Source organism: Peromyscus eremicus, chromosome 4, assembly GCF_949786415.1.
Source record: "Peromyscus eremicus chromosome 4, PerEre_H2_v1, whole genome shotgun sequence".
Lineage (NCBI taxonomy): Eukaryota > Metazoa > Chordata > Mammalia > Rodentia > Cricetidae > Peromyscus > Peromyscus eremicus.
Genome location: NC_081419.1, coordinates 134,389,465 through 134,416,973, shown reverse-complemented (window position 1 = coordinate 134,416,973; position 27,509 = coordinate 134,389,465). Strand labels below are relative to the sequence as shown.

At 39.8% G+C, this 27,509-nt stretch overlaps 1 protein-coding gene across 2 annotated transcripts in view; it reads left to right on the top strand.

The window, feature by feature from the left end:
* Positions 1-27,509, top strand: part of Chd6 (chromodomain helicase DNA binding protein 6) — a 193,917-nt gene that overhangs the window by 108,514 nt on the left and 57,894 nt on the right. For both annotated transcript variants that reach the window (XM_059261841.1, XM_059261842.1), the window contains exons 9-17: positions 638-724; positions 886-1,020; positions 4,665-4,786; positions 6,397-6,640; positions 7,932-8,108; positions 8,603-8,746; positions 11,600-11,855; positions 13,500-13,710; positions 17,192-17,387. In XM_059261841.1, the coding sequence (XP_059117824.1) occupies positions 638-724; positions 886-1,020; positions 4,665-4,786; positions 6,397-6,640; positions 7,932-8,108; positions 8,603-8,746; positions 11,600-11,855; positions 13,500-13,710; positions 17,192-17,387 (1,572 nt within the window). The remainder of the gene's footprint in view (positions 1-637; positions 725-885; positions 1,021-4,664; positions 4,787-6,396; positions 6,641-7,931; positions 8,109-8,602; positions 8,747-11,599; positions 11,856-13,499; positions 13,711-17,191; positions 17,388-27,509) is intronic.

Below are 27,509 nucleotides of genomic sequence, written 5' to 3'. Positions count from 1 at the left end.
TATACACATACATTACATACATACAAATATACATACATGCATACATAGCCTTTGCCCAACATCTTTTCCCCTCATGGAGGCATAAAATTCTTATAGCACCTGTTCTATAAGGATTAACTGAAAGCACTCTGCAGAACTTGGGACATACTAACTAGTCTTAAATGTGATCTAATTCAGTCTTTTTGGAAGCATAATATGCATAAATGTAAATAAATAAATTCAAAGTATACATCTCAGTGGGTTTTTATAAAATGAAATGTATAACTACCACCTAAATCGGGAAATAGAACTTCATTGGTGTTAAGAAAAAGAAATTGTCATTCCAAGTCACCAGGGGAGCAGTGAGGTATAAGACAAAGAAAGCCCTTCAGCTGACTTTTGCATATTGCTATAGAAGGACTTACTTGGCCGTGGTTCAACCCCTCCGGTGGTTAGATCCTTTAAACTTAGTCATGCAAAGCAGGATTTGAGGACAGTCTTCCAGAAATGTCTGTGAAGTGACTTATTTTCAAGCACTCCTCTTCTGTCTGTGTTTTCTGATAAGAGTCCAGAGTAGGGGCCACTTAAAAAAAAAACCTGGTTGTTAAGAATTGAGGGGAGAAAGCTATACATCTTAACTGTATTCTGTTTGCCTCAGCCTGATGAAGATTTATTCAACCCTGACTATATAGAAATTGATCGTATCTTAGAGGTGGCTCACACCAAGGATGCAGAAACAGGGGAGGTAGGTGTGTTCCCATTTGCCTTTCATAAAACACTGTCTCTTCTTGTCAACAAACGTTCTTTGTTTTAATGACATTCATTTGTTTTTATGCAGGGTTAGTTTTCAGGGGCTGGCACAGAATGGTTGACTACTTTACCAAGTTTCTTGTATTTTCCTACCAGGAGGTAACACATTACCTGGTGAAATGGTGCTCCCTGCCATATGAAGAAAGCACATGGGAGCTAGAAGAAGATGTAGATCCTGCAAAAGTTAAAGAATTTGAGTCTCTACAAATTCTCCCTGAAGTTAAGCACGTGGTAATATATCTGTGTATCTGATATCTCTTGTAATATGTAAATTTGAAATTAGAAACTATGATGCATGTTTGACTGGGTTCTTGATTGGCTTCTGAAGTATCTTACTTTTGATGCTCCTTCCCCTTGACAAACTTCATCTGCATCCTGATCAGCATTTGCTCTGAACTCTGTTTTAATGTGTGTAACATGTAAGAAGCTTGGGTGTGAGTTTGTAATTCTTGGTGTGCACCTGTCCTTTGGCACCAGTAACATGGAATGCAGAAGAGATGGGTGTCGAACCTCTGCACAGTGTCTTTCCTATACCCTATTTTGAATCTCTTGCTCCCTCAGTGGTCCTTTTTTCTTTGTTTGTAGCACCCCCCACCTCCCCCACTAGAATATTCTTAAGGTGAGTAGAGTAGTCCTTGATGGTCCTTAATAGATCCTGGAACCTGAAGGAGAAGGTATTAAAGAAGGTGACTATAGGTTTTAGTGATCTGTTTCTGTTTTGTTTTGTTTTAATCTTTATATAAAAATATCCAGTTACTTAAATTTGCATCTAATTTTTGTGTCACTGGTGGGACTAGGAAGACTAGATTAAGGGTAGCTCCCTGTCGGAGTCCATTTAAGAGCAGTGTTTGTTTTTAGTGTTATGGCAAATGAAAATATATAGAAACATCTGAAGATGCAGACTTGTGATTAGAAACTCACACAGCTCACTGTGTGTTGTTTAAATGGTTGATTAGCTCTCTTTCCGCTCTCTCCTATATGTACTCTTTTCTGCTTTCAATTTGCCAGTCATTTACTAAGCATGTGTGTGTGATAACATAAAGAAAGCAATGTACAGGAGCCCAGTCTAATGGAAAGAGTACATGTACATAGAGAAATACGGCACCCCCTAATTGTGATGAGACACATGATACAAAAACAAAGCATTGTGGGAACAGAGGTTCGTTCTGAGGCTAATTTACCATCTGCAAGTCATCAGAATCCCAACTCATTCTCTCAGCACAGCTCCTGCTTAGTTTCTCCAACCTGACTATGTCTTTGGCAGGAAAAGGAAGTCTCAGGTGTTGTCAGGTGATTTCGCTCTCCTTCACTACTTTGCATGTGTGAGGCTATATCACAGTTCTCTCAGAGCTACAGTATCCTTTTATACTTGTCCCTTTTTCCTAATTTATTTGTTTGCACTAAAAATGTGCAGTTTGAAACTTTATCTCAAAAATTCTAAACTGAAATATAATTAAATATAATAAAAATATAATTAAATCTGTCTTTTTATACATAAACAGAGGGTTAAATTACCTTAAAAAATAGTACTTTCTGCTAAAGGACTCTTGCTCTGAGTTTTGAAGTTTAGACCTTACCTGTCTTGGTGAATAGGACATTCAGTGTCTGAAAGGGAAAATCCAGCGAGGTGAGTAGTTCAGAGAGGGATGCTGCTACACTGGAGCGCTCTCATGGCAGCCAAGTAGTTTTCAGTAACATCCTCTCAAATGGCATCTGCAGTGCTGAGAGCCAGGTGATCGAATCAATAGAGGGGAAGAAGCTTCCAGAAAATCTCCTTACCTTACCTTGTAAAGGACACCCAATGAGCTGGATGGCTTGGGCTTCAGGGATTTGGGCTGAATGGTTCTGAAAGCTAAGGAAGTGATTTCTGTAAAAGGAACAGAGCAGCTAATGGGTACAGGGATGGCTTTGTTCCGAGCCTTTTCTATAAAAAGAAAGATATATTGGCATGATAAGCTTTCCTCTTTTACTTCTAAAAACACATGTTGCACTGTTCAACAGTCCCGTTTCAAAGTGCTAACACAGCTGACGTAATCTCTAGGTGAGTTGTCGCATCTGTTTTTCCGGAAGGTCATGGATAGCTTATACTTAACTCCAAGTTAAGTGATACAATGGAAGTTAGTTTTCAAATACCACATGCAAGTGGCTTAGCATTAGTTATCAACATATTTAGCTGTAAACTTTATTGTAGTAACTCAGAGTAAAATTACAAAAGATAAATTGTTGAATAGAAAAGCAAAAATCCAGTATTCTAAATGATAGCTAAGAATTTTTTTAAGATCTTAAATACCACTGTAGAGACTCAGTTTGTCTGTAAGCTAAAAAGTTGTGCCGTTGTGTAAATAAGAAAAATAAAGCCTAAATAAATAAAATTTGATGATACAAAAGTTCAATACATAAAGATTTAAATAGTCTCCCAAATAGTCATTTCAATTGAAATTCTAATAGTAATTTAAAAGAACTTGATATTAAATTATACAGAATAGTAAGATACAGTCCGGTAGCCATTTTATGTGTATATGTGCAACACACAGTATCTTCCTCTATTGCTTTTCACATTATTTACTTGCTTACTTATCCATGTAATGGGAGCGGGGCGAGCTTACTACTTAGCTAAACTGGCTGACCAACAGTCTCTCTCCAAAGATCCTTCCATCTCTGTCCCACCCTTCCTCACTAGGCACTGGCGTTACAGTTTTGCATGGCTATGCCTGGCTTTTGTGGGTGTACTAAAGATCCAAATTCGGATGTGCAAGCTTACATGGCAAGCACTCCGACCTTTAGCCATTCTACAACCTCGGCAAAGACCATTGTGAAAAATAATGCCCTATCAGATACATAGCTCCAGTGATTATAAAGAATGTGGTTTTATTGCAGTACTAGACGAACAGCCTATGGAAGAGGAATGAACTGTCTAGATACAGCTGCAAGGTTATCTTGAAACAATGTATAAGGGGCTGGATAAAGGGTTGAGAACATGTACTGCTTGCTTAGAGAACTCAAGTTCATTTGTCTGGAAGCTCACAGCCACCTGTAACTCCAGCTCCAGGAGATCTGACACCTTCTGGACACCCATGGGCACATACCCACACCCGATAGATATACACATACATTTTTTAAAATAACCAATCTTTTTTTTTAAACTTCATGTATAATAATATGGCATTTCATTAATATTCACAAGATTACTGAGTTTTAGAAACTAGTATTTCATATGGAAAAATAAAAGAGTAAGAACACTTGACCAGAAAATGGTGGTGCATGTCTTTAATCCCAGCACTCAGGAGGCAGAGGCAGATGGATCTCTGTGAGTTTAAAACCAGTCTGGTCTTCAGAGCAAGTTCCAGGACAGCCAGGACTACACAGAGAAACCCTGTCCCGGGGGGTGGGGGTGGGGGAGGTGCCGCTGGAGTGCCTGTATTTTGTTTAAGGGGAATTAAAGAATTTGTAATTTGATTTAAAAAGTTTTTTTCTTATTGTGCTAACTTCAGAGACTACTCAACACAGTGTTTTACTCATTGTTTTTTCCTGCGCTGACGTAGGAGACACAAACAAGCAAAAATGAAATTCTGTTAGAGAAACCATGAAACCCAACTAACTAGCTTGTCAGGAAATTGAAGTATAGATGAGAATGGCATCCAAGAGCCTAGTAAAGATGTCTGACACTAGATACTAGGTTGGTCTGTTATTGTTTGTAAACTTTACAGAAGTATTCATAATCTGGTAAAATTTAGAAAATGTAGCACCATTAAGAAAAATATCAGCAATTCGAATCCATCCTTAGAGCAGCATTGGGGTTTGCTAGCTTGCCTGAGGTTTTCCATGTTATGTTTCTAACCCCTTTCTATATAGTCTGCTCTCTGTTTCCTTCCTAGGAGCGACCTGCTTCTGACGCCTGGCAGAAGCTGGAGACGTCTCGGGAGTATAAGAACAGTAACCGGCTGCGAGAATACCAGCTGGAAGGGATGAACTGGCTTCTTTTCAATTGGTACAACAGGTGAGGGACCCTGAACCAGCCTGTGCTCACACTGCAGGTATATTGTTGCTGTAACCTGAGGTATGTTGAGTAGACTTAGAAGAACGGCAAGAGCAGCGCGGCTCCCAGCTTGAAATCATTCTAAAACTTATTTTTATATCAGTCGTTTCCCCAACAAAGGACAAGTAAGTCGATCCGATTAATGTATGTTGATAGACAACCATGGTCTGATCCAAAGGAGAGGGGGAATAAAACTAAGATCCTAGGAGGGTGGGTGTTATCTGTCTGGGTTTTAGTGTTTTGATATAGGGTCTTAGGTGGCTCAAATGGCCCCAGATTTCGTTTGTAGACTAAGAAAACCTTGAACTGATGACCTCCTGCTTCTTCCTCCCAAGCACTAGAATTATAGTTATGTGTCACCATGCCTCTTAAGTCTTTACACCTGCCGCTCCTCAATTTAAAGTCCTTGAAAGAGAACAGATGTAGATTCTCAACTCACCCCACTATTTGGTGTACTAGATGTTCTGGATTTGTGCAGTAACACTCAGCTATGAATTATTTGTATTCTAGTTCTTAATAGAATGTAGAGGAACCAGATGAAATTTGCAAAAGCTAAATTGAGATTTTCATAAGACTGGACATTGTATAACATTCAATATATTTAAGTCAATGAATTGTAATGCAAAACACCTTTAGAAGGGATTCTGATGTCCTAATGTTGTAGTGTAGCCTCTGCTACTTACTGTGTGACCCAGAGTGTAACCTTTACTCAACTGAATGGGGTGTTGGGTCACACATCTGAACAGTGAGGGAGTGAGACCAGATGTGCTCACACCTCTTCTAGGACCACCACTTTTGCTTCTGATCACCAGATAGCAATGTCTTTACTCTTTCATGACAAGGAATTTATTATGTAGGTTAAAATCTTGTCCTTTGATAACATACAAAGGCTACACAGTGGGACTCCCATCTTTACCTCGATTTCTAGGAAGTTTGATGTTCTAAAAACTGGCTTAGACAAACATAGATCTTCCCTCAGGCAGATTCAAGATTACACTCGCAAGTGTGCGTGAGTGTACGTGCGTGTGTGTGTGTGTGTGTGTGTGTGTGTGTGTGTGTATGTAAGCTGAATGTAGAAAAGGAACTGTGAGAGGTAAGATGGGGTCTTAGGGGAGAAAGGAGGAAGGAATAAGAGGACAATTGAATGTGTATGACATGGGAACAGAACAGAAGGATTCTGTAGGGAGAATGGAGAACAGCATGGGGCCAGAGGTAAGAAGGAACCAAGTGTAATGTTGTTATATGAGAGAATACACAAATGTGTGTATGCTAACCTAAAAAATTAATTTAAAAATTAAAATTTAAAAAGTCCAGCTGGGGTTATAGACATTTTCCCCCTGTCTTAATATTGTTTTATATTATTTGTAGTTTCTATTCTAATAACTTTGCTTTATAAATTTTCTCATAAGTTGGCATAGACAAAATATGAATAATTATAAGACTAGCCTTAGTTTCTTCACTGCAGTATTATAAAGCCTTCACTAACCTCAAAGGTCAGAGTTTTAGTTATAACTAACCTCTGTAATTTCCTATATTGGTAATGAATTACTCACACTTCTTACCCTCTGCAGAAAAAACTGTATTTTGGCGGATGAAATGGGCCTGGGGAAAACCATCCAGTCCATAACATTCCTTTCAGAAATATTCGTCCGGGGAATCCATGGCCCTTTTCTCATCATTGCCCCCCTTTCCACCATCACTAACTGGGAGCGAGAATTCCGGACATGGACGGAGATGAATGCAATTGTGTACCATGGCAGCCAGATCAGCAGGCAGATGATTCAGCAGTATGAAATGGTGTACAGAGATGCACAGGTGAGCCTCACCTGAATCAAAAGACCCAGAGACTCCTGACTTCACAACAGCCTTCCTGCCACTTGTCTTCAAGAGTTTCAGTCCTGCATCTCAAGCTGCTGTTTGCTTGTTTGTGGGGTTCCTGTTGCTGAGACTGACTTCTTGCTTACTGTGTGTATTTTGTGTAAGACTATGATAAAACACAGATTGAAGAGATGCTTTCTTATCCCTATGAGATACACATAAGGTCTATTTTAGGACACTGAAAACTTGGTTTATTGGGTCGCCTATGAAGTTGCTTGTTTGTGCAGAAGATTTTTGTCTTAACTATTATCTACTCAGTAAAGAAAACAAGAAGTACATGGGCCAGCCATGATGGAACACTCCTTTAATCCCATCATTTGGGAGGCAGAGAGTATGAGTCTGGCCTGGTCTACATAGCAAGTTCTAAGCCAGCCAAGGCTATATAGTGAGACTCTGTCTCAAAAAAACTTTATTTAAAAAAAAAAAAAAAAAAAAAGTATATGGTGTTCAGAATTTGAACCCAGGAAGTTTGTAGAGGAAATGAACAGAACAGATTAGATAGGGAAAGATAAAAATTAGTTTCATGTTGAAAACACAGCAACTTTATTTTCTATATTTTTGTTTATGTAATCAATTTACTGAGTATGGTTCTGTTCTTTCACCAGGTAACTGGTTTTCATAATTAAATTAAAAATCAAGCGATAGAGGAAAACCAGGCTTTCAAATCATGTAGAAATGTTTTGGCAGAAATTTTACATTGCTGTAACATTAGGCAGCTCTGTTCTTGAGATGCGATGGTGGCATCTAGACAGACAACAGATGGAGGTGTAGGCTGTCTAGCAGCACTTGCACCAAGTGCATGCATACTGCTCTTGGAGTCTTGCTAGAACCAGAGTTATAGGGTAAAATTATGGAAATCTGAAAAGTAGCAGAGGGTTTACTTGAGTGTTCAAGGTATGCATGGCTCAGGTAGACTCAGGCTAGAGATAATGCATGAATCGTCTTGGCTGCTTTCCTTAGCATCATGATTTAGAAACAAAAAGTTCCCTTGTTTCCTTTCATCTTTCTCCCCTTCATGAGGACACTGACTTGAAATTTGTTTCCTTGATGTTCTGATGTTCTCCTGTCTAAATAGTGGGTTCATTCTTACGTTTTCACTTTTCTCATATGAGGGAAAACAGGGCATGTTGGCTTCTCATCTGTCACTGAACTGTGCTGTTTCTCAAGTCTACTGGTACAATTCAGTAGCCATGGTGTAAAGCTCTGCTTTGGTTTTTGTCATCCTTAGGGAAACCCCCTTTCAGGAGTCTTCAAGTTCCATGTCGTCATCACAACATTTGAGATGATCCTGGCAGATTGCCCAGAGCTGAAGAAGATTCACTGGAGCTGTGTGATAATCGATGAGGCCCACAGATTGAAGAACAGGAACTGCAAACTTCTGGAGGGGCTAAAGCTCATGGCCCTGGTGAGAACTAGCTAGCTTTTTACATAAATAAACATGAATTCCTTCTATTCCAAGTGGAGGGAGCATTCCATGGCCTTCTGCACATCATTTTTGCCACAGATTGATTCCCAGAAGGACCTAGAAAGTGCTAAAATTCCATGAAATTTGTAACTTGGAAATAGGAAGTGTTTGCAGTTTGTTTCTGGGTTCCTGAATGAACTGGTACTAGAGATGATAGTCTTAACACAACTGCCTCGGAACGGGTAGGCAGGCACCTGATGATTCTGAGTGAACGAATGGCTGCTCTAGTTACCATGAAATTGCTGCTGGAGTCGTTGATGTGAAAGGAGAGTTGATCTGTTAATGACTACTCCTTTGCAGCATTGGCACTCTATCTTTTCATTAAAGATTTGCCTCCAAATTGAGCACAAAATGCCCTGGCTAATTTTTCACCACAGACATGCACTATTTTTGTGGCTCCAACATGGTTTACAATCTGTTTTTAATTTTCATAGGAACACAAAGTGCTGCTCACAGGAACACCCTTGCAGAACTCTGTGGAAGAGCTCTTCAGTCTGCTCAACTTTCTGGAGCCCTCTCAGTTTCCTTCAGAGACTGCTTTCTTAGAGGAGTTTGGCGATCTCAAAACAGAAGAACAGGTAACTGGGGGCCTGAAGGATTGAGACAACAGGGTGCTTCCCTTCCCAGTAAGGAAAAAACAAGTCATTATGGGGACAGGATCTTTTAAAGTTTCTACTCTCTTGTAAAATGAGCATTGCCTCCTTTGTTTTGTATATTTGTTTATGTTGAGGAAGGCAGCTAACAATTAGCAATTCTTATTGCCAATAAGAATTATCTAGCCTCCTGCGTCACTGAATGCCATTGACATTCAGTGACATTATTTGTAGCTCTGGCCTTGGGAGCATGGTGTTGTCTTCTGCTTCCCTCATTCCTTCATCTTTCTGCTCCGTAATCTGCCCCGTGGTTCCAGGGCCACTCTTCTTGGTTACACTTCACACATGTGAGGGGAAAAGACAGTCACATATGTGGAGTAACTGATAATTCTAATTTTGTCCTGATTACCTAGAGTTCTCCAGCTTTTGAAGATCTAGTACAGTCTAGTTTATTGGACCCAATTTAAAACAATATTAATATTCATCTTTTGTTTATAGAAATCTCTACTAGGAATTAAAAAAAATAGACAAGTTTAAATGCTGTAAGAGGAACAAATAATAGAGTTGGGAATGTAAAAGGAAAGATGATACCTGTTAAGAATCTGGAGTGACAAGGGAGAGGGTACAGTTGAAGAATTTTTGAGGGTGAGTTTCCAACGGTGAAGAAAAGAGTGACTACCTGGGAGGCGGCTCAGACTACTCAGAGCCATGAGAGTCACACAGTAGTGACAGGTCATCTGCTTGGGCGGAAACAGGATGGCTGGAGTTCACAGTTAAAGCAGAAGAGTTACAGTTACGTTGTTGGAAGATCTTGAAATGGAGGTTGAAGAGCAAGACGTAACAGAGGAGTCTTACAAGGCTTTTATTTTAAGAAAGACATAGTTCTGCTAATTGATCTAGCAACAGTGCAAAAGTGTGTTGGTGTGGAGAATTTGGGAACCAAAAAGGTTTAAGACTACCACTCACTGATGTAAATACACTCTGGTACCAATCTGTTGCTTTTACTTGTCATACAATTCAGACTTTGAAAACAGTGAAAAAAAATCACATGTAATTCTCCTCCTCTGCATTTCAATATCTGTTGATCCTTCAAAAGCCACCTCCAACCCACTCTCCATTTTTGGTCCATTGGAAATGCATCCTCTTCTCCCATTGCACTTAATTTGTGGTATGCATTTTTTCTTCTTCCTAGACAATGATCTCCTTGAGGACAAGGCCCACATCTTCTTCAAAGTTGTGTTTGTTGTATTGACCAGCAAAGTGTCTGGCATATAGTATACTCTAAATGATTCAGGTATGAACCAAGTGAAGGGCAAAAGCTGAACTCAGCATGTGGCAGATTGACATTTGTCCCTACCTTTAACAATTAGCTACCACTGTTCTTCTCTGTAGGCTCTTACATAGTAATTCTTTACCCAATTGGGGGAACAACATTCCTAAATGTCTTTGGATAGTAAAATAAGGTCTAAAAAACGTTAGGTTTAAAATTGGTATTAGAAAAAAAAAAATACATTAGCTGTCTGGTTTATTTTGTATTTTTTAATTATATCTTTCGAATTGACACAAAAATTGGATATGTATTTTGTATACAATAAGTATTGAAATCTGTATACATAGTAGAATAGTTGAATCAAGCTACTTAATCTATGTAGTACATGATCATCTTTTTTTTTTTTTGTGGTGAGAACACTCAAAATCCACTCTCACAACAGTCCTCAAGAATACATTGTTATTAATTATAGTTGCCATGTTGTACAATAGTTCTCTTGACTTTGTTCTATCTAACTAAAATTGTATGACCTTTGACCAACATCTACCAAAGCCACTCTCTGGTAATCATCATTCTACTTATTTTATAAAGAAGAAATGTTTTATTTTAAAACACAATACATATAGGTTCTCAAAAGTGTCTATTTCCAACATAAAGCATGTTCATCATCGTCTATAACCTGTTTCAGTAAGTATCTCTCCTTAACCTCCCCACAAGTGGTGCTATGTTTCTTCAGGAAGCAGTGATGCTGCAGATGCTGCCCCTTTCAGAAACATTGAACAGCCAGCCCTTTCTGACTTTAGAACTTAATTTCTTTTGTGCTCTCATGTCCTTATTTTATTTTCTCATCAGGGTTGATCTTACTGGTATCACACACTCAGGTTCTTTGACCTTGAATCACCTACACTGTCATTGTCTTCCTGGAAGAGGGAATGGGTTTTGTTGGTGCAGTCTAGTGAGTGGGATCTTAGTGTAGGTATGGTCTCTTAGATACATAGCCAGATTGTATCAAAGAACACTGCCAGGCTTGAAATGGACCAAATAGGACAGCTCCCATGATGTTACTATACAGCATTAATTCTTCACACACTCCTGCTTCTAAATACAAATACTGCTACTGTTACTTAAAAGGCATTGGATAACATCATTTCAAACTGCCTCTAGTTCTTACCTCTGTCCTTTTCAGCATCTCAGTCTTCTTTCTTAACATATCACTTGTACCTTCTAATAATACAAAGTATTCTTCATATAACTTATGTGCATGTGTGTCTGTGTGTGTGTGTTAGAAAAAGAGCAAGAATGCTTTGTTTCCTCCATCTAGAGAATAGGTACTGTCTTCCTTCTCTCCCTTTTTATCTTAAGAGGTTGCTGCAAAGGTTCTTGATAATTGTTGAATTGAAACCAACTCCCTTTTTCCTTCAGATATTATTATAAGCTCCCCATTTTATATCATTTTTATGACCTCAATACCATGATGACATTGAAAAGGTTATAGTGAATGTTGAGATTCCATAGTGATCATTTAGTGTAGACTGAGGCAAATAAATGGCTATCCTTTTCCTGAACAGGTAAAGAAATTGCAATCTATCCTAAAACCAATGATGCTTCGGCGCCTGAAAGATGATGTGGAAAAGAACCTTGCTCCCAAGCAAGAGACCATCATTGAAGTAGAACTGACCAATATTCAGAAAAAGTACTACCGTGCCATCCTGGAGAAAAACTTTTCTTTCCTGACCAAAGGCGCAAATCAGCACAACATGCCCAATCTTATCAATACTATGATGGAGCTGAGAAAGTGCTGTAACCACCCCTACCTGATCAATGGTGAGTCAGGGCAACAGGGAACCGTAACTCAGGACAGGCATGGGTCTCTGCTGAAAGCCAGTGATTTGTAGCTAAAGTTTTCCTGCCTGGCCCACAGTCAGGGCAAATCTCTGTCACCCGCCAGTCCCACAGCCACTCAGACCCGACCAAGTAAACACAGAGACTTATATTGCTTACAAACTGTATGGCCGTGGCAGGCTTCTTGCTAACTGTTCTTACAGCTTAAATTAATCCATATCTATTAATCTATACCTTGCCACATGGCTCGTGGCTTACCAGCATCTTCACATGCTGTTTGTCATTGTGGCAGCTGGCAGTGTCTCTCTGACTCAGCCTTCCACTTCCCAGCTTTATTCTCCTCCTTGTCCTGCCTACACTTCCTGCCTAGCCAATGGCCAACCAGTGTTTTATTTATTGACTAATTAGCAACACATTTGCCATACAGAACATCCCACAGCAAATGATCAGCAAAGGCCTTATGTGCTAAGTGCTCTTTATACACTAGCCCAGTGGTTCTCAACCCTCCTAATGCTGTGATCCTTTATAGTTCCTCATGTTGTGGTGCCCCCCAGCCATAAAATTATTTTGTTGCTACTTCATAACTAATTATGCTATTGTGAATTGTTATGAAAATATCTAATGTGCAGAATATCTGATATGCAACCCCAAAAGAGTTGTGACTCACAGGTTGAGAACCACTTCACTAAAGCTTAATATTTTTGTCTTTTTACACGGTATAGAACAGGATCAAAGAGAATGATGGATCTGCCTGAATAATATAGTAACTTTTGCCAGCTCTGCTTCTGCAGGGCTTCTGTAGACCTGCTTGGCAGAGAGTGGGCATTAGCCATCAGTTTGCTGCCCTTGTAACCCATAATTTAACCCAGATTTCCCATCTGAGGAGAGAGAAATGTGTTACTTAGTTGAATCAATGATGATGCAGCAATGAGATGAAAAGTTTACATATAAGTTCAGTCATATTAGTCACTCTGGCTAATTGGAGAAGGGGTGTGTTTGTGTGTGTGTGTCTGTCTGTCTGTCTGTCTGTCTCTGTGTGTGTCTGTGTGTGCCAGAGGTCAACATAGGTATCTTCCTCAGTCACTCTGCACCTTATTTTTGAGACAGGGTCTTTTTTTTTAGAGGTAGTGAAACTTTTTAAGGAATTCTGGTAGTAGTGAGACAAGATTATCTTTTCTCGATAATCTTGCAATAACAAAAGGTATGGAAGTCTTTTGCCAACTCAGGATAATTTTCTTTACCTGAGTAAGTTGGGTTAGAATGACATCTGAGACTTTGAATTTCCTAGAGGAAGTTCTTAGGAAAGCAAGGCAGCCGCCATCCTGTGTCAGCAAACTAACTGCTAAGGGTACAGACCCAGAATATGACTGTTGATCCAGTTTTTTTTTTTTTGTTTTTTTTGTTTTTTTTTTGTTTTTTTTGGTTTTCCGAGACAGGGTTTCTCTGTGTAGTTTTGCGCCTTTCCTGGAACTCGCTTTGGAGACCAGGCTGGCCTCGAACTCACAGAGATCCGCCTGCCTCTGCCTCCCAAGTGCTGGGACTAAAGGCGTGCGCCACCACCGCCCGGCCAAAGAACAGCTTTTAATTACATCTTATTCAAGCAAAGTTTTGCTCATTCTTTTTCAGGAGCAGAGGAAAAGATTCTGGAAGATTTCCGTAAAGCCCATAGCTCTGACACCTCTGACTTCCAGCTGCAAGCTATGATCCAGGCGGCTGGGAAGCTGGTGCTGATTGACAAGCTGCTCCCCAAGCTAATTGCAGGTGGCCACAAAGTGCTCATCTTCTCTCAGATGGTGCGCTGTCTCGACATCCTCGAAGATTATCTCATTCAGAGGAGGTGAGACCTGCATCATCACTCTCACCCAGCACTATAGGCAGTGCATTTCTTTAGTAGCAACAACAACAAAACATTCACCACTAGAGAAAAGGAATGTCTTTTTAAAGATTGACTGAAGTCCATTGTTTACCAGGTAGTCTGGAGTAAATTCATAACTTTTATAATGTGGAGTTACTGTTTCACTTAAGAAAAATCCCACACTTGTTTATATTTGCTTTAGTTGGAAGAAATAGAATTGCAATAGCATTGGGAAAGGCTAGGAAAATGATGTAGTGACGTTCTTGTTGTCTAATACGATAGACGTGCATCCTTGAAGGCGTCATGTCCTTAAGTATCTGAAGTACTTGAGCCAACAGCTCTGAAAGAATTGTTTGTCCACTCAGGGGCTCTCTAAGCCTTTGTGACACTCACTCTGGCACTCAGCTCTTTATTCCTAGCCCTGTGATTGCTTGGCATGACTCCCATGCTTATGCAAGTGAGAAGTCTGGTGTTGTGAGGATTATTTAGATTCTGTGCAGGAGCTGCCCTCACACTATCTTAGATTCTCTGTCGCTGTGATATACCAGTGGTCAGAAGATGATGACAGATTTTTAAGAATGCACTTGTAAGGATAAACTTCGAAAGATCATAGGAGTTAGTAGCATCAACACTACACATCTTCTCTAGTAGTTAAGTCGGAGTAGGTCTCAGCTGTCTTAGCAAATGTTCCCATTTTTGAAGATTCTGTTTGTCCTTATAAATTATATCACTTCACAGAAAAATACTAAAGGAAATGACAGATTTAACTGTAGACATGCTGACTTTCAATATTGCATAGATGACTCTAAGGAAAATATTTAATATTGCATAGATGATTCTAAGGAAAGTCTTCTGAGCACCATGGTACGAATTTACAGGAAAGACTTATGGAGACTGCTATTCTCTTGGAGGAAGCTGATGGGCCTAAACCTCTTGTTGAGGCCTGTGTTACAGATACATGGTGGACAGAACAGCAGTCTAGTGACCCATGACCAATCCTGATGATTTCTTACTGAATTTTATACTAAAAGTGTTACGGGCTTATGGAGGTTATAAATGTGAGCACTCTCACTCTTTGTTTTCTCATCTGTGTGTGTGTGTGTGTGTGTGTGTGTGTGTGTGTGTGTGTGTGTGTGTGTGTTCCAACTGCTTATTGCTGGCAGACAAGAAAATTGTTCATTTCATTTCCCTTCAGGCTTTTTGAGATCAACAACTCTTGTGCCAAAAACATGCCATCCCCACCCCTAGCCTTAGAGGTTTTTCCAGAGTGCCACTTGCTTCTTGTTGACATATGAGTTTCTTAGAATTACAGCTTGATGATGAGCCACATTAATTCCTAGGGATCTCATTCAAAATACAGGTGTTCCAGAGGGTTAATTGCTGAAGTTTAGTGTGGAAAATTTTATGGTATCTGCTTTCTTCATCCAAACTTATTAGCCTTCAAGGTTTTCTTTGTTCTTGAGTGTGTCTTCACTGCTCCAGCCTTCGGTTTGGTTTTGCCTTTATTTAATTTCATGCCAGACTCATACAGAAGTGGGGGCATAGCCAGAAGATCTGGCTCAGAAAGAAAGGGAGAATGGGGAGTGATTTAAGAGTTCAGATAAGCCGGGCGGCAGTTGCACACACCTTTAATCCCTGCACCCAGGAGGCAGAGCCAGGTGTATCTCTGTGAGTTTGAGGCCAGCCTGGTGTACAGAGTGAGTTCCAGGACAGGAACCAAAGCTACACAGAGAAACCCTGTCTCGAAAAACCAAAAGCAAAAAAGAACAAAAAAGCAGAGTTCAGATAATCCATTCTTAGTTGTTTGTTCTTTGAGAGCACTCCCTCAGAACTGAACAAGTGACAGAGTGAGAACATTATCTCTGCTGTTCTGCACACATAACTATTCTTAAAACTATTGTTACATTATAGCTGCCAAAATGCCTTCTACTTTATGGAGAGGACCCACCCTTGCCATGCCTCCCCAGGTGATGGCCAAGCTTTGTCATCCCTATTTGTTGATTGCTTCCTTCCCGAATGCTGTGCCAATTCCAACCTCACTATGCTCCTCAGGCCCCTGGCTCCTCTTTGATGCTCAGGGGTGTCTTGTCATAAGACCCTATTCTCTGTTCCTGTAACATTGCTCGTTGACATAGAAGGGAAGGAAGCTATTGTTTAGTAGAATCTCAACCCTGTCTTCTCACTCTAAGTCCTGTGCTGCTTCTGCCCCATCACACATAGCCTAGTAAAGATTGCAACATTGCTTCATCACACCATTTTGATACTTAGGTATGTTTTCTGGATCTTCAGAGTCTACGGATGTTTTGCCTGCAAGCATGTCTGTGTGCTATCTGCATGACTGGTGCCCAAGGAGGTGTGAAGATGATGTCAGACACCCCAGAACTAAAGTTACAGATGGTTGTGAACCACCATGTAGGTCCTAGGAATCAAACCCGGGTCATGTGCATGAGCAGCTAGTGCTCGAATCACTGAGCCCCCAGGCACGGTCTTTTTCTCAGAACGTTCTTAGTACTTCTTTCTACTTGACTATCAATTTTTTGTCAGCTTTGGTGCCAGAGTAACTTGTCCCTGTAAATTCACTTCTTGTCACTGGAAACCATTGTCAGTGGAGTAAATAGGAAGGATATAAAAGGATACAGTAGAAATAAGATTGCTATTAAGCCTTACTGCTCTGTTATTTCATAGCATCCAACATAAATATACCTGTGTTTTGTTTTCTGAATGGTCAGTAGCAGTATGTCCCTTGAATGTCTTCATTTCCTGTTCTTTATCCTCTTTACTCCACCATGCTGTCCAAACCTTTCCTGTCTGTCAGCAGGTGCCATTGCACCTCACTCCATTGTCCTCTTCTTGTTCTTTGTCTTCCTATCCCTAGCACATCTTAGAAACCCTTTCTAAGATTGGCTGTACACATGGAGGTTTGCTTTGCGCCTCTAACATTTTGAGAAACTGACAGAGTGGAAATGGCCATTTCATAGTCCAGGTCTGGTAGTGCAGGCTCCTTACCACTTTCTGTTACCCTGAGCACCTCGAAACTGAAGTGAACTCTGAGCTTCAGTTATGAGCACTGCTGACATCCATAGTTGAGACTTACATCTGCTTTTCTGACAGGAAAATTGTAGAATGATATTCTCTGCAAGTAGAAGCTGGGAAATTCGTGAGAATAAGTTAATTTGGACACCTTATTGGGGATCAGTACTTTGTGATTTTAAGTCTTGTAGTCATCCTTAATTTATGACTGGCTTTTTATTTTGTTTTTTTAATCGTTTCACAAGGAAGACATTTTCTGATGAATTTTAATCTGCTTTGCTTCTTTTGTAGGGGGTGGGATTCCTTAAAGACTATTGTCATATGGTCCAGATTGAGAAGTGAAGGATTTGAGACCATTGGACAGTAGCTTCCTGATTGTTTGTTCTTTGAACCATGATTAACACCGGGGCTTTCATTCATTTGGGTCCCTCAGATACACCTATGAGCGAATTGATGGGCGAGTACGGGGAAACCTGCGCCAGGCAGCCATCGACCGGTTCTGTAAGCCAGATTCAGACCGCTTTGTCTTTCTTCTGTGCACCAGAGCAGGAGGCCTGGGGATCAATCTCACAGCTGCTGATACCTGCATCATATTTGATTCAGACTGGAACCCACAAAATGACTTGCAGGTAACCATTAGGATGATTGCTCTTTATGTTAGCCGTCCTGACTCCCAGAATGTCATAACAAAGTCTGGCTTAGTTAAAGATTGTCTGCTGTGCTTCGTGTTGTGGTATCGCGTTTAGAGATTTGGCCAGGAGAAGAAACTAACTGAAAAGTAGATGTTGACCCTTCCCATTAATCAGAGTAGTTTTCTCCCATTGGTTGAAATCCAGTGATGTTTCCCAGTGGTACCCTCCAAACACAGAATAGAACAACTATTACCAAACATGAGTATCTGGCATTTTTCCTTCAGCTTGTTAGATGTCACATGTCATTTGCAGTAAATGAACTAACAAAAAATCAACAACAGAAAGGTGGGAAGGCTCCATAGTATGGCAGAGGGACAGGCACTCTCACTGGGCTGTTTGCTCTCCATTGATGTTGGAGATTATATATATATCCAGTTTAGTGGCTGTGTAGAGTCTGTTTTTCTATTGCAACCAAACTAAGTCACATGTGACTTTACAAAGATTACTGCAAAAACATGTTAAGCATAGGAAACAGTGAATAGCTCAACAAGTAAAGGTGCTTGCCACCAGGCCGGACTACCTGAGTTTGATCCCTAGGACCCACATGGTTAAAAGAGGAAAACCAACTGCCTCAGTTTGTCCTTTGACCTCCACATGTGTGTTTTATGCATACATGCATGCGTGTGTGTACACATACACTGGCATGCACAGGCACACACACACTATACTTAATAAAAGCAAACATAATGAGCAGTAAGAAAAGAGTAGTGCCTCTGTTTAGAGTTCATCAGTTCTGTTTCAAAATAAACTCAGTGGCAGCTACCAGATTATGCAGTGAGTCAGCCAAAAACACTCCCAACTTCTCCAGAAAAAGTATAAGAAAATAGACTCACATCCATTATTATTCAGGATTAACCTCATCCTAATGTGTACTAAATCTTGGAGCATTTCCTAATACTAAGATTATTAGTATGCAGGGGTGGGAAGGGTGAATAAATGGCTCAAAATCTAATAGGTTGTTGATCAAAGTTGGAGGCTACTGTTTCCCTTAACTTAAGAGTGACCCTGGAGAGTGCAGCAACGGAGGGGATTCAGGGGAGAGGGCATTAAACTCGGGCAGGGCTTCTTTTCTACCCACCCACTTCCACAAAGTCATTCTACTTTGTCCTTTTTATTTAATGAGTCTCTTCGTAATCTTGTGTGTGACAGAAACAGTCTACCAGTTGAAAGCCAATGCTTTAAATATTAAATTGATAAAAGTTGGCTAAAATGTAGGAGAAATACCATGATAAATTACCACAAAGTAAATTGTGTGGCACTATTGCAATATCTGGCTTCAAAGAAAGCTGGTGATTATAAGTAATTTGTTGTCAGCTCTTTGTCCTGGCAAAGGGATGTTAGAATCAAAGATGGGTTGCTAAATATGGTAAATAGTTTTTGAAGAAGTAACATACTCAACGTTGAAGTTAAGAGGCAAAAGCTAGTATTTGATCTATCAAGAACTAATTTGAAGTTAGGGATGTGGGTCAATGGGAGAGCTCTTGCCTAGCATGTGCAGAGCCCTCTGTTTAGTTCCCTGCAGCTAAAAATAAAGATTTAAATAAGAAAATTAGGAAAGTATTACCTTTATGCCTGCCTTCTATTTATTTTATAGTTTTATTTGAATACAGCGCATTCCCATGTATATTATCTTTGGTCAACTTCATGTTACAGTGGCGGCTATAAATAACTTGGCAACAGAAACCCCAAAGCCACAAAATATTTAGGATCAGGCACTTTGCCAATGTTCACAAACCCTAGACAGATCGCTTCATGAGCCCTTGGCAGCCATGAAGTTCTGGGCTCCTTTACAAAGCTTATTCAACATTAAATTGATTGTAGGGCAAAATGTCAAGGAGAACAATAGTATGAGAAACCAAAAATGAGTTGTCAGTTTGGACATTCCTATAGGAATTTCCACAAGGCAAATTGGAAGCATCAAGCCAGAGGCAAAAATTTTGGAATCATCTCACTTCTCCTAATGGAGTATAATCATTGACAATTGAATAGGTAAAACACCAAGAAAAGCAATAAGTGGGATGCCAAACCTAGTGGAGAGGTGAAATAATCTAAGATTATTGATTTATATGTGTAGCGACCAAAGGAAGTGGGTTGAACTGTCCAGAATTAGATCTGTGAAGAGAGGAGACACTTTGGAATGACTGTGTTTAATATGTACTGCTGGGGAGTTAGAAGATAAAGAATATTAGTGAAGTCCACACTGAAGTGAGAGAGTTTGAAGTTTTTCAGTGTGCTTTCAGTTTGTGAGCTTCCTCGAACACTCAGCTTAAATGAAGAGACCAACACTACAGATGATCCAAGGTGGCAGTTTGCAGGCTAGAACATCACAAAACATAAGGAGTGAGGGAATCATTGATAATGACAGCCCAGGTCAGGGTCAGAGTTTTAAGTTTTTGGCTCTTGGTCCTCCAGACTAGCTTCTCTGTTTCTGGTCCACCTATTTCTGTTTTATTGGTTATTATAAAGGTTTTATAATTTGGTGAGATTTTTTTTCTCTTTTTGATGTGTCATGAAACTAGCTTTAAAAAAAAACCAAAACACAGAAGAGCTGGGTGGTGGTGACACACGCCTTTAATCCCAGCACTCAGGAGGCAGAGCCAGGCAGATCTCTGTGAGTTCGAGGCCAGCCTGGTCTATAGATCGAGAACCAGGACAGGCACCAAAAACTACACAAAAAAACCCTGTCTCAGGAAACCAAACCAAACAAACAAAAAGGTATAGGGTAATTCAAAGGCAAGGAATTGGATATATAATTATTGGGAAGTGATTGATGGATTTGTAAAGACAATAATAATATGTACAGGGACAGTTCAAGTACTAAGTCTCTGAGTCTAGAGATGAAACAAGGTTCTCCTGCATGCTTGATGGACTGGAGTCTACCTACAGAATGGTGCACTCCAAATATGCACAAATACACTTCGGTTCCTTATAATGTTTCCTCTTGCACACGGGTGCTTAGTGCAAAGCAGAGGAGAATCAATCTGAAGACTCAGACTTTCAAACCACCTTATAATTGCCAAGACTATAGCTGAATCACCTGTGAAGATGGGTAAAATGAGAGATCTTAACACTAAAGAAAAACTACTAGATCATTCCCAAGTACTATTTTTGTTCCATACATTTTGTTTATATATATACACACACACACTAATATTTTTAATAAATGAATTATCAACAATTCTTCAAGGTTATTGCCTTTGGAAAATAGGTTTAGTCATAAGCATTTATCTAGGAATGGGTTGAGGTAATACCGTCTATACTGCCTGATACAAATATCAAACCATGGAAATGAGAACCCACTTTGAACCGGGTTTTAACCTCTATCATAGTGAAATTTTAGCAGAGCTCCAGAGATCTCAGTTCATTTGAAAGAAATGTGAGTTCACTGTGGTCTCAATCAATATGGCACTATCTGGACCAATCCATAGTTGTTTCTAGTCAGGACACACCAGGAAGCTGTCATTGCAGGGATAATCTATTTCTTAACTAATCCCTGTTGGGCCTTGAAAGCAAGCATGATTATAGGAAGACTGAACTCTGCCAAAGTACACCTGAGTCTGAACTAGGGAGCTTTGCTAATGAAACAAATACAAGATGGTCATCATAAAGAATTTATTTTGACCCAGTTCCAAAGATTACAGCCCATGGTCAGTTAGCCCTGTTGTCTTCAGGCCTGCAGGAGGACAACACATCATGGTGTCAGGCTCCTGGTGGAGCAGCCTATTCAACTCATAGTAGCTGGGAAGCAGAGAATCAATAGCTGGTCCCAATATCCCCTTCAAGGACATCTCCACCCCAATGTAATCCTTTCCTGCTAGGACCCATTTCTCATAATTTTCTCTAGTGCTAAGCACATTTTCAAGGCAAGTCTCTGGACACATTAGCTTCTGTGGTTAAAGAACAGAGCTCCACTCTCTGGAAAATCAGTTGAGCATCAGAAAATAGTCCTGTTTCCTTTTAGGCTTTTCATTGTTACTGTGAGTCCGTTCTGCCACCCTCTGATTGTTTTCCAGAAAGGGAGAGGTGATTTGGTTGGTGTGGTTTTTAGTTTTGGTTTTGGTTTGTGAGACAAGTCTCACTACATAGCCTAGGCTGCCATGGAACTCGGATCTTCCTGTTCTGCCTTTTAAGTCCTGTGCCACTGTGCCTGGCTAAGGATAGTTTTTAATTAGATCTTCATAAGACATTGTTACCGAATATCATCTGTTATTTCCTTTATCAGGTTGGTCTGATTTGCCCAGTAAATCATATCCTGCTCCCATTCCCTGATTGGAATCAGTTCAAAAATAGATATAAGTGAACAATAGAGGATCAAAACATTAGTTTCAAAAAGTTTGAAGGCACTTAGATACTAGCTAGACGTATAGTCGGAATTAGGCTCAGTAACTCCTGCATGTGCACATCCTCATGTCTTGGCTAAACTTGCCCACTCAAGTCAGTTGGCAGCCATCAGTAGAGTGGAAGGTGCCCTGGTAAGCCTGCTAGTGGCAGAGACTATTTCTGTGTTCAGAGACAGGCACGGGCCTCCAGTACTTAAGCAGCAACAGCAGCAGCAAGCGTTGTCTAGGTTCCCTGTAACACAAAAGCTTAAGAAATGCCAGTGGGAACAACAGCATAAGAAGGAAGCAGAGAAATGAAAACTTGGTTTCTTCTTGGGGAGCAAGTCTTGTCAGAGGTGGAGAAGAACCTCTTAGGAGTAACAGTACGGTATCACACTCTTCACAGATACTACAAATACCTTCCTTGTTGCTGCTCCTCAACAACCTTCCCCATTTTGAAGAGAGTTCAGGTTAGCAGTGGTGGACAGCACAGTTCAAGGGCCTTCCCATGTCTTAATTTCCCTGAAGGCATAGTTGAGAAACCATAGAAGCAGATGTTCTGGCTAGGGGCACAGCATTGACTAATGCAGCTGGTGTGTGTCTGTAGGAGTTTGGAGGGAGAAAAGGACATTCATACTTGGAAGACAGCCCCCTTTGTCACCATCAGTAGAACTTGAGGAGCCCTCCACACTACTCCAGGGAAGGGGGAGACTGGTTCCTCTAAATGCTGTTATGTAAATGGTCAGTGAACAGATGTCCAACTGGAGGATATGCCAGACATTAGCTGAAGAGCTAGAGATACCAACGAAGTAAACTAGTTGCCCTTCTCATACAGGGTTCATTCTGAGAGATGGGAAATGTTAAATAAGGAAATATAAGATAATCACATATGGTAACATTTATTATAAAGAAAATTAGGATGAGGGCACAAATATGATGAAAGTTGGGCGCCCTGCTTTAGGTAGAATGGTCTAAAAAATTCTTTTAAGATGGTGTTGTTTGAGCCTAGATGTTAAGGAAGCATGTTACAGAAAGCAATAGAATGACCGTGTAGAGCAGGAATGAGCATACATGATACCAGTGGGACAGGAAGTTCCCATACTGTAGTTCCAAATAAAGTTGGTCAGGTTTCCTTGCCTCTCTTTCATTCTCTTTATGCTGCCCCAAAAGTACTCTTCCTATTGTAAAAATGTATTACTCCTTCCTATTCTCGGCTGGCACTCCGAGACTTAGCTGGCATGTTTATTGAGCTGGAGACACTGCTAGGCCCCAGGAACACAAAAGTGATGAAGTAAGTCATGCAAGAAATACAATGGGAAGATCCACTGACGTTTTACCTCCAGGAATAAATCTTGATCTAGGAAATGCAGATTCAACAGTAGACCTGCAAAGACAGAGGAAGAGCAGCTTCCTAGTCTTCCCGGTCCCTAATGTGTAGATAACCCTCATTGCTTCTTCTCACAAGTAAGCAAGCTGTAGATAATACAGACTCCCAAAGCCTTAGGAGAAAATGACAGTGCCTCAGTGTAATACCCAGGGTTGGAAAATGGGTCTGGAAATTCAACAGTGTGCTAAAAGTGGTTGAATTAGTTATAAGTTTGTGAGTTGTGAATTAGGACTGTGAGTTGTTTTTTAACCTGTGGTTGTGTGAGTTTTCATTAAAGAACAAGTATAATTTAAAGTGTTAAGGAAAATGTGCTTTTAAAATGTAATAGAACTGCTGACTCAGAAGAGGGGGGGGAGCAAAAGGAAAAAACAGCTTTGTGTCTGGGTTTTTATTGGAGATTTTTAAGTCGTTCTGAGACAGGGTCTTACTCAAACTCGCAATCCTTCTGCCTCAGCTAACTGAGTACTGGGATTGTAGGTATGAGCTCTTGTTTGTTGTTTTGTTCCTGTACCATCCATTTCATTTTTACACAGTTGTAAAAGGCATAGTGGAAGGTTTCGCTGACCTCTGTACTTGAGATTGGCAGTAGTAAACTGAGGGCAGAGTGAGTTTATAACCGGTCACTGCTAGGTGACAGCTGTACCCTGTTGTTTGCATTGAAAGCACTGTGACCTGTGGCTGTTTTATTTTCTTAAAACATTTCATCTGGCCTTTGTCCACCTCAGATGGATCAAAAAGGAAAGAACAAATTGTGAGTCTACAAATCATGCAGAGCATCAGAGCTCTGTGATTCCCCCCCCCCCGCCCCCCGGTGTGAAAGATTTTAGCATCCCTGCCCAACTGTGTCCCACTCCTAAGGCTCCCACTCTGTACCCTTGCTGATACATCTCATTTGGGCCTTACTTCGGTTGCTGTCCTGCTCTGAGTGTTTCTCTACCTTTCTTTTGTACGTGTGAGTTCTGATTAGGAAAATACTTTAAGATTTGATCATATCATGACCAGTCAGTCAGTCTGTCTGTCTCTCAGATTTGTTTTTACTTTATTATGAGTGTTTACCTGTGTGTATGCCTATGAATGACAAGTCCCTTAAATGTGACAAGAGCTACTTACCCTGCTGTCATTTCAGGTAAATTGTCTTGGGAGAGAGAGCATTGTTTGTTTGCTGATGTCATTTAGCTGCTTGTTTTCTTGGTTAACAAGAAGCCCAGAATGAGGAGTCTAGAACAATCTTTATTGTGGTCAGAGACCCATGTTCCTTCTTTCTTTTTGTCGTACGAACCTCTATGTTTATGATTAATATTATCCTGGTCTCAACCTGAGGCAGGAAAAAGAAGGCAGTCAAGTGTGATGTGTTTGCATAGGCTCGCAAAACTCTTGTAGATGACTCTTAGACTGTTCCATATCCTAGTTGGGTTGGACAGCCTCACCACTGCTGAGAATGAGCACATGTGCCTTTAGTTGAGCACATTCCTGCCCCGTATAAAAGTTGGATTCAAGGCATGAATAAGAAAGGGAATGTGTGTACTACAAAAGTATGTAGTATGTCTGTTACATTTCTCTTGCAGACCTTTGTCTGGAATACTTAATTTTCTTTTGTAGTTACCTTCAAACCCATATAAGCCAGAAAAAAAAATAGTGTCAGTGTTTAATTACCACTAAAAGGCGGTGTTACTTACCTTCTAGATCAGCAGTTCTCAAGCTGTTGGTCACAGATCACCTAAGACTATCAGAAAACACAGATATTTGCATTACGATTCATAACAGTAACAAAATTACAGTTAGGAAGTAGCATTGAAAATAATTTTATGGTGGTCTCTACAACATGAGAACTTTTATTAAAGAGTCACAGCATTAGGAGGGTTGAGAACCATTGTGTCCTAAAAGCCATATTATTTACCTTAATCACTTTATTTTTTAAATTAACTTCCATTCTATTTATTTTTTTATTTATTGGGGTGAGGGATGTGCACCACAGCAGGGATGTGCACCAGAGTGGAGGTCAGAGGACACTTGTGGGAGTTGGTTCTCTCCTGTGGGACCCTGAAAGTCATTAGGCATGGTGCCAGGTGCCTTTGCCCACTGAGCCATCTCGCCAGCCCATTGATCATTGTCTTTATCTGCCAGAGTTATCCACCGAATCTCCCAGTCTAGCAAAACAAAGATTTGCTATCACTAAATATACTGAAGGATGGAACAGCAAAAATCAACCAATTCAGTTATCTATCATTAGAAAACTGAATAAATTGTAGTATACTTAACTTTGAACAAAGAATAGGGAAATATCTGTATAGACTGCTGTGGAATCTATCTCAATATATTGTTGAATAAAAAAATAAAAGAGAAAATATATGTGTATATGTTAGCATTTATTTATTTATTTATTTATTGGGGGAGTACAACAGGATCTTACTGTGTTCACTTTGCCTGACCTGGAACTCAGTATGTAGATTAGGCTGGTCTTAAATGGTAGCATTTATTTTTAATGGGCTAGTTCTATCTTCCTCTCCCTCTCCCTGACCAAAGAAAGGTAGAGCTAAAACAAGTCGGTGTAGTTTTTTAAATGGGTTCCTGTAGAGGGAGCTAGGAAACAATGTATGTGTCAGAAGCCAGTTTTCCCAAACATGGCTTAAATTTATAACTTTAGAACCACTTTAAATATTTTATATCATTATTGTACAGATTTATTTTTTAGCTTTTTAAAAAGTCTCAAAATGCTGAGTTTCAGTTTACTCTTCACCTAACCTCCTGTGGTGTTAGCATCTTACATAACCATAGTATAATGAATTATTAGAACCAAGAGATTAACACAGATACAGTATTACTAATGAATCCACAGGCTGTTTGTATCCCTTCAGTTTCCCATGAAAGAGAAACTTTTTCTGGTCCAGAATCACATTCCATCAGAAGCCGTGCCCACTCAGCATCCTCCAGTGTATGACAGCGCCTTTGTCTTTCCTTACTTCCATGAACATAACATTTTAAAAGGTACTGACAAGCTTTTTAGAGTTTTTCTCTTGGTTTGTCAGTTTGTATTTGCCCATTTTTTTCTTAGATGTAAGATTATGCATTTCAGGCAAGAATATTGTAGACATGATAGTGTCCTTATCTCTGCATCCTGTTGGAGCACATAATGTCATATGTTCCTTTGTTTATGTTGTGATTTTGACTTGGTTCAGATGCTGTCTCCCAAGCCTCTCAATTATAAAATAATTTTTACTTACTTAGATTAGTTGGTTATCTCATCAGTAGATATTTTGGAGTCTTACAAATACACTGATTCTCATACTTTCCCCATTGATGTTAACATCCATCAACAGACTTACCCTCTGTCGGTATTACCATAATTTTTGACTAATGATAATTTTTGTACCCATCATTTCTTCTGTATTTTTTGAGTGGGAATAATAGTTACTTTTGTCCCATTTATTTAGTTAAGGATTCATGGATATTTGTGTTTTTTATTTTGTTGGTGATGGTTTGTTTTGTTTTATGTTGGGGTCTTGCTGCGTTGGCCAAGGTGACCTACAGCTCCTAGGCTCGGAGAATCTTGTTTGAGCCTCCTGAGTAGCTAGGGCTACAGGCATGTGTTAATACACCTGTCTATTTTATTTTATACTACGCTATTCTCACTGTTTGTCTCACTGTTTTATCCCACTCATATCATCTGAGCACTTTTTTCTTTTTTGGACAAGATATTCAGATTCATGTTAACATTTTTTCCTGACAGGGTTTTGGAATTGGCTATTTCTCCACAGATCCCTTTTCTTTTTATTTGAGGAAAGTGCTTAGTGATCAAGATCTGAAGTCAAACATAGTGCCGTGTACCCATAATCTTGGCACTTGGGAGTTGGAGACAGAAAATCGGGAGTTCAGGGCTTGAACTGCATAGCAGGTTTGACACCAGCCTGGATTATATGAGATCTGTCTCAAATATGTAAATAAATAAAAACAAAAAGCTAGATCTGGCTATTCGATATAGCCAATGCTAGACCCTCTGGGCAGACAGAACTAGGAAGTAGATACATACATAAACACAAGCACTTATGCCACACACACTATTTATACTATAGATATCCATCCTTAATGAGGTTTCTGATTCCAGCCCATTGTGAGGATCTTTGTGGCCTTATCTTCTTTCTCCGGCAAACAGACATCTTGGTCACATCACAGCAGCATATTTATTCACTCATGTCTAGCATAAAATTCAAATAGTATCAGGATTACTGACCAACATTTTATAAAAAAAAAAAAAAAGTTTGCTCAAAAAATTTATTAATATAGAGTAGGTTATTTCATTTGTAATGTTAAAGTATATAAACAAAAATGTTATTTTCCAGAGTTTCTTAGTTTAGT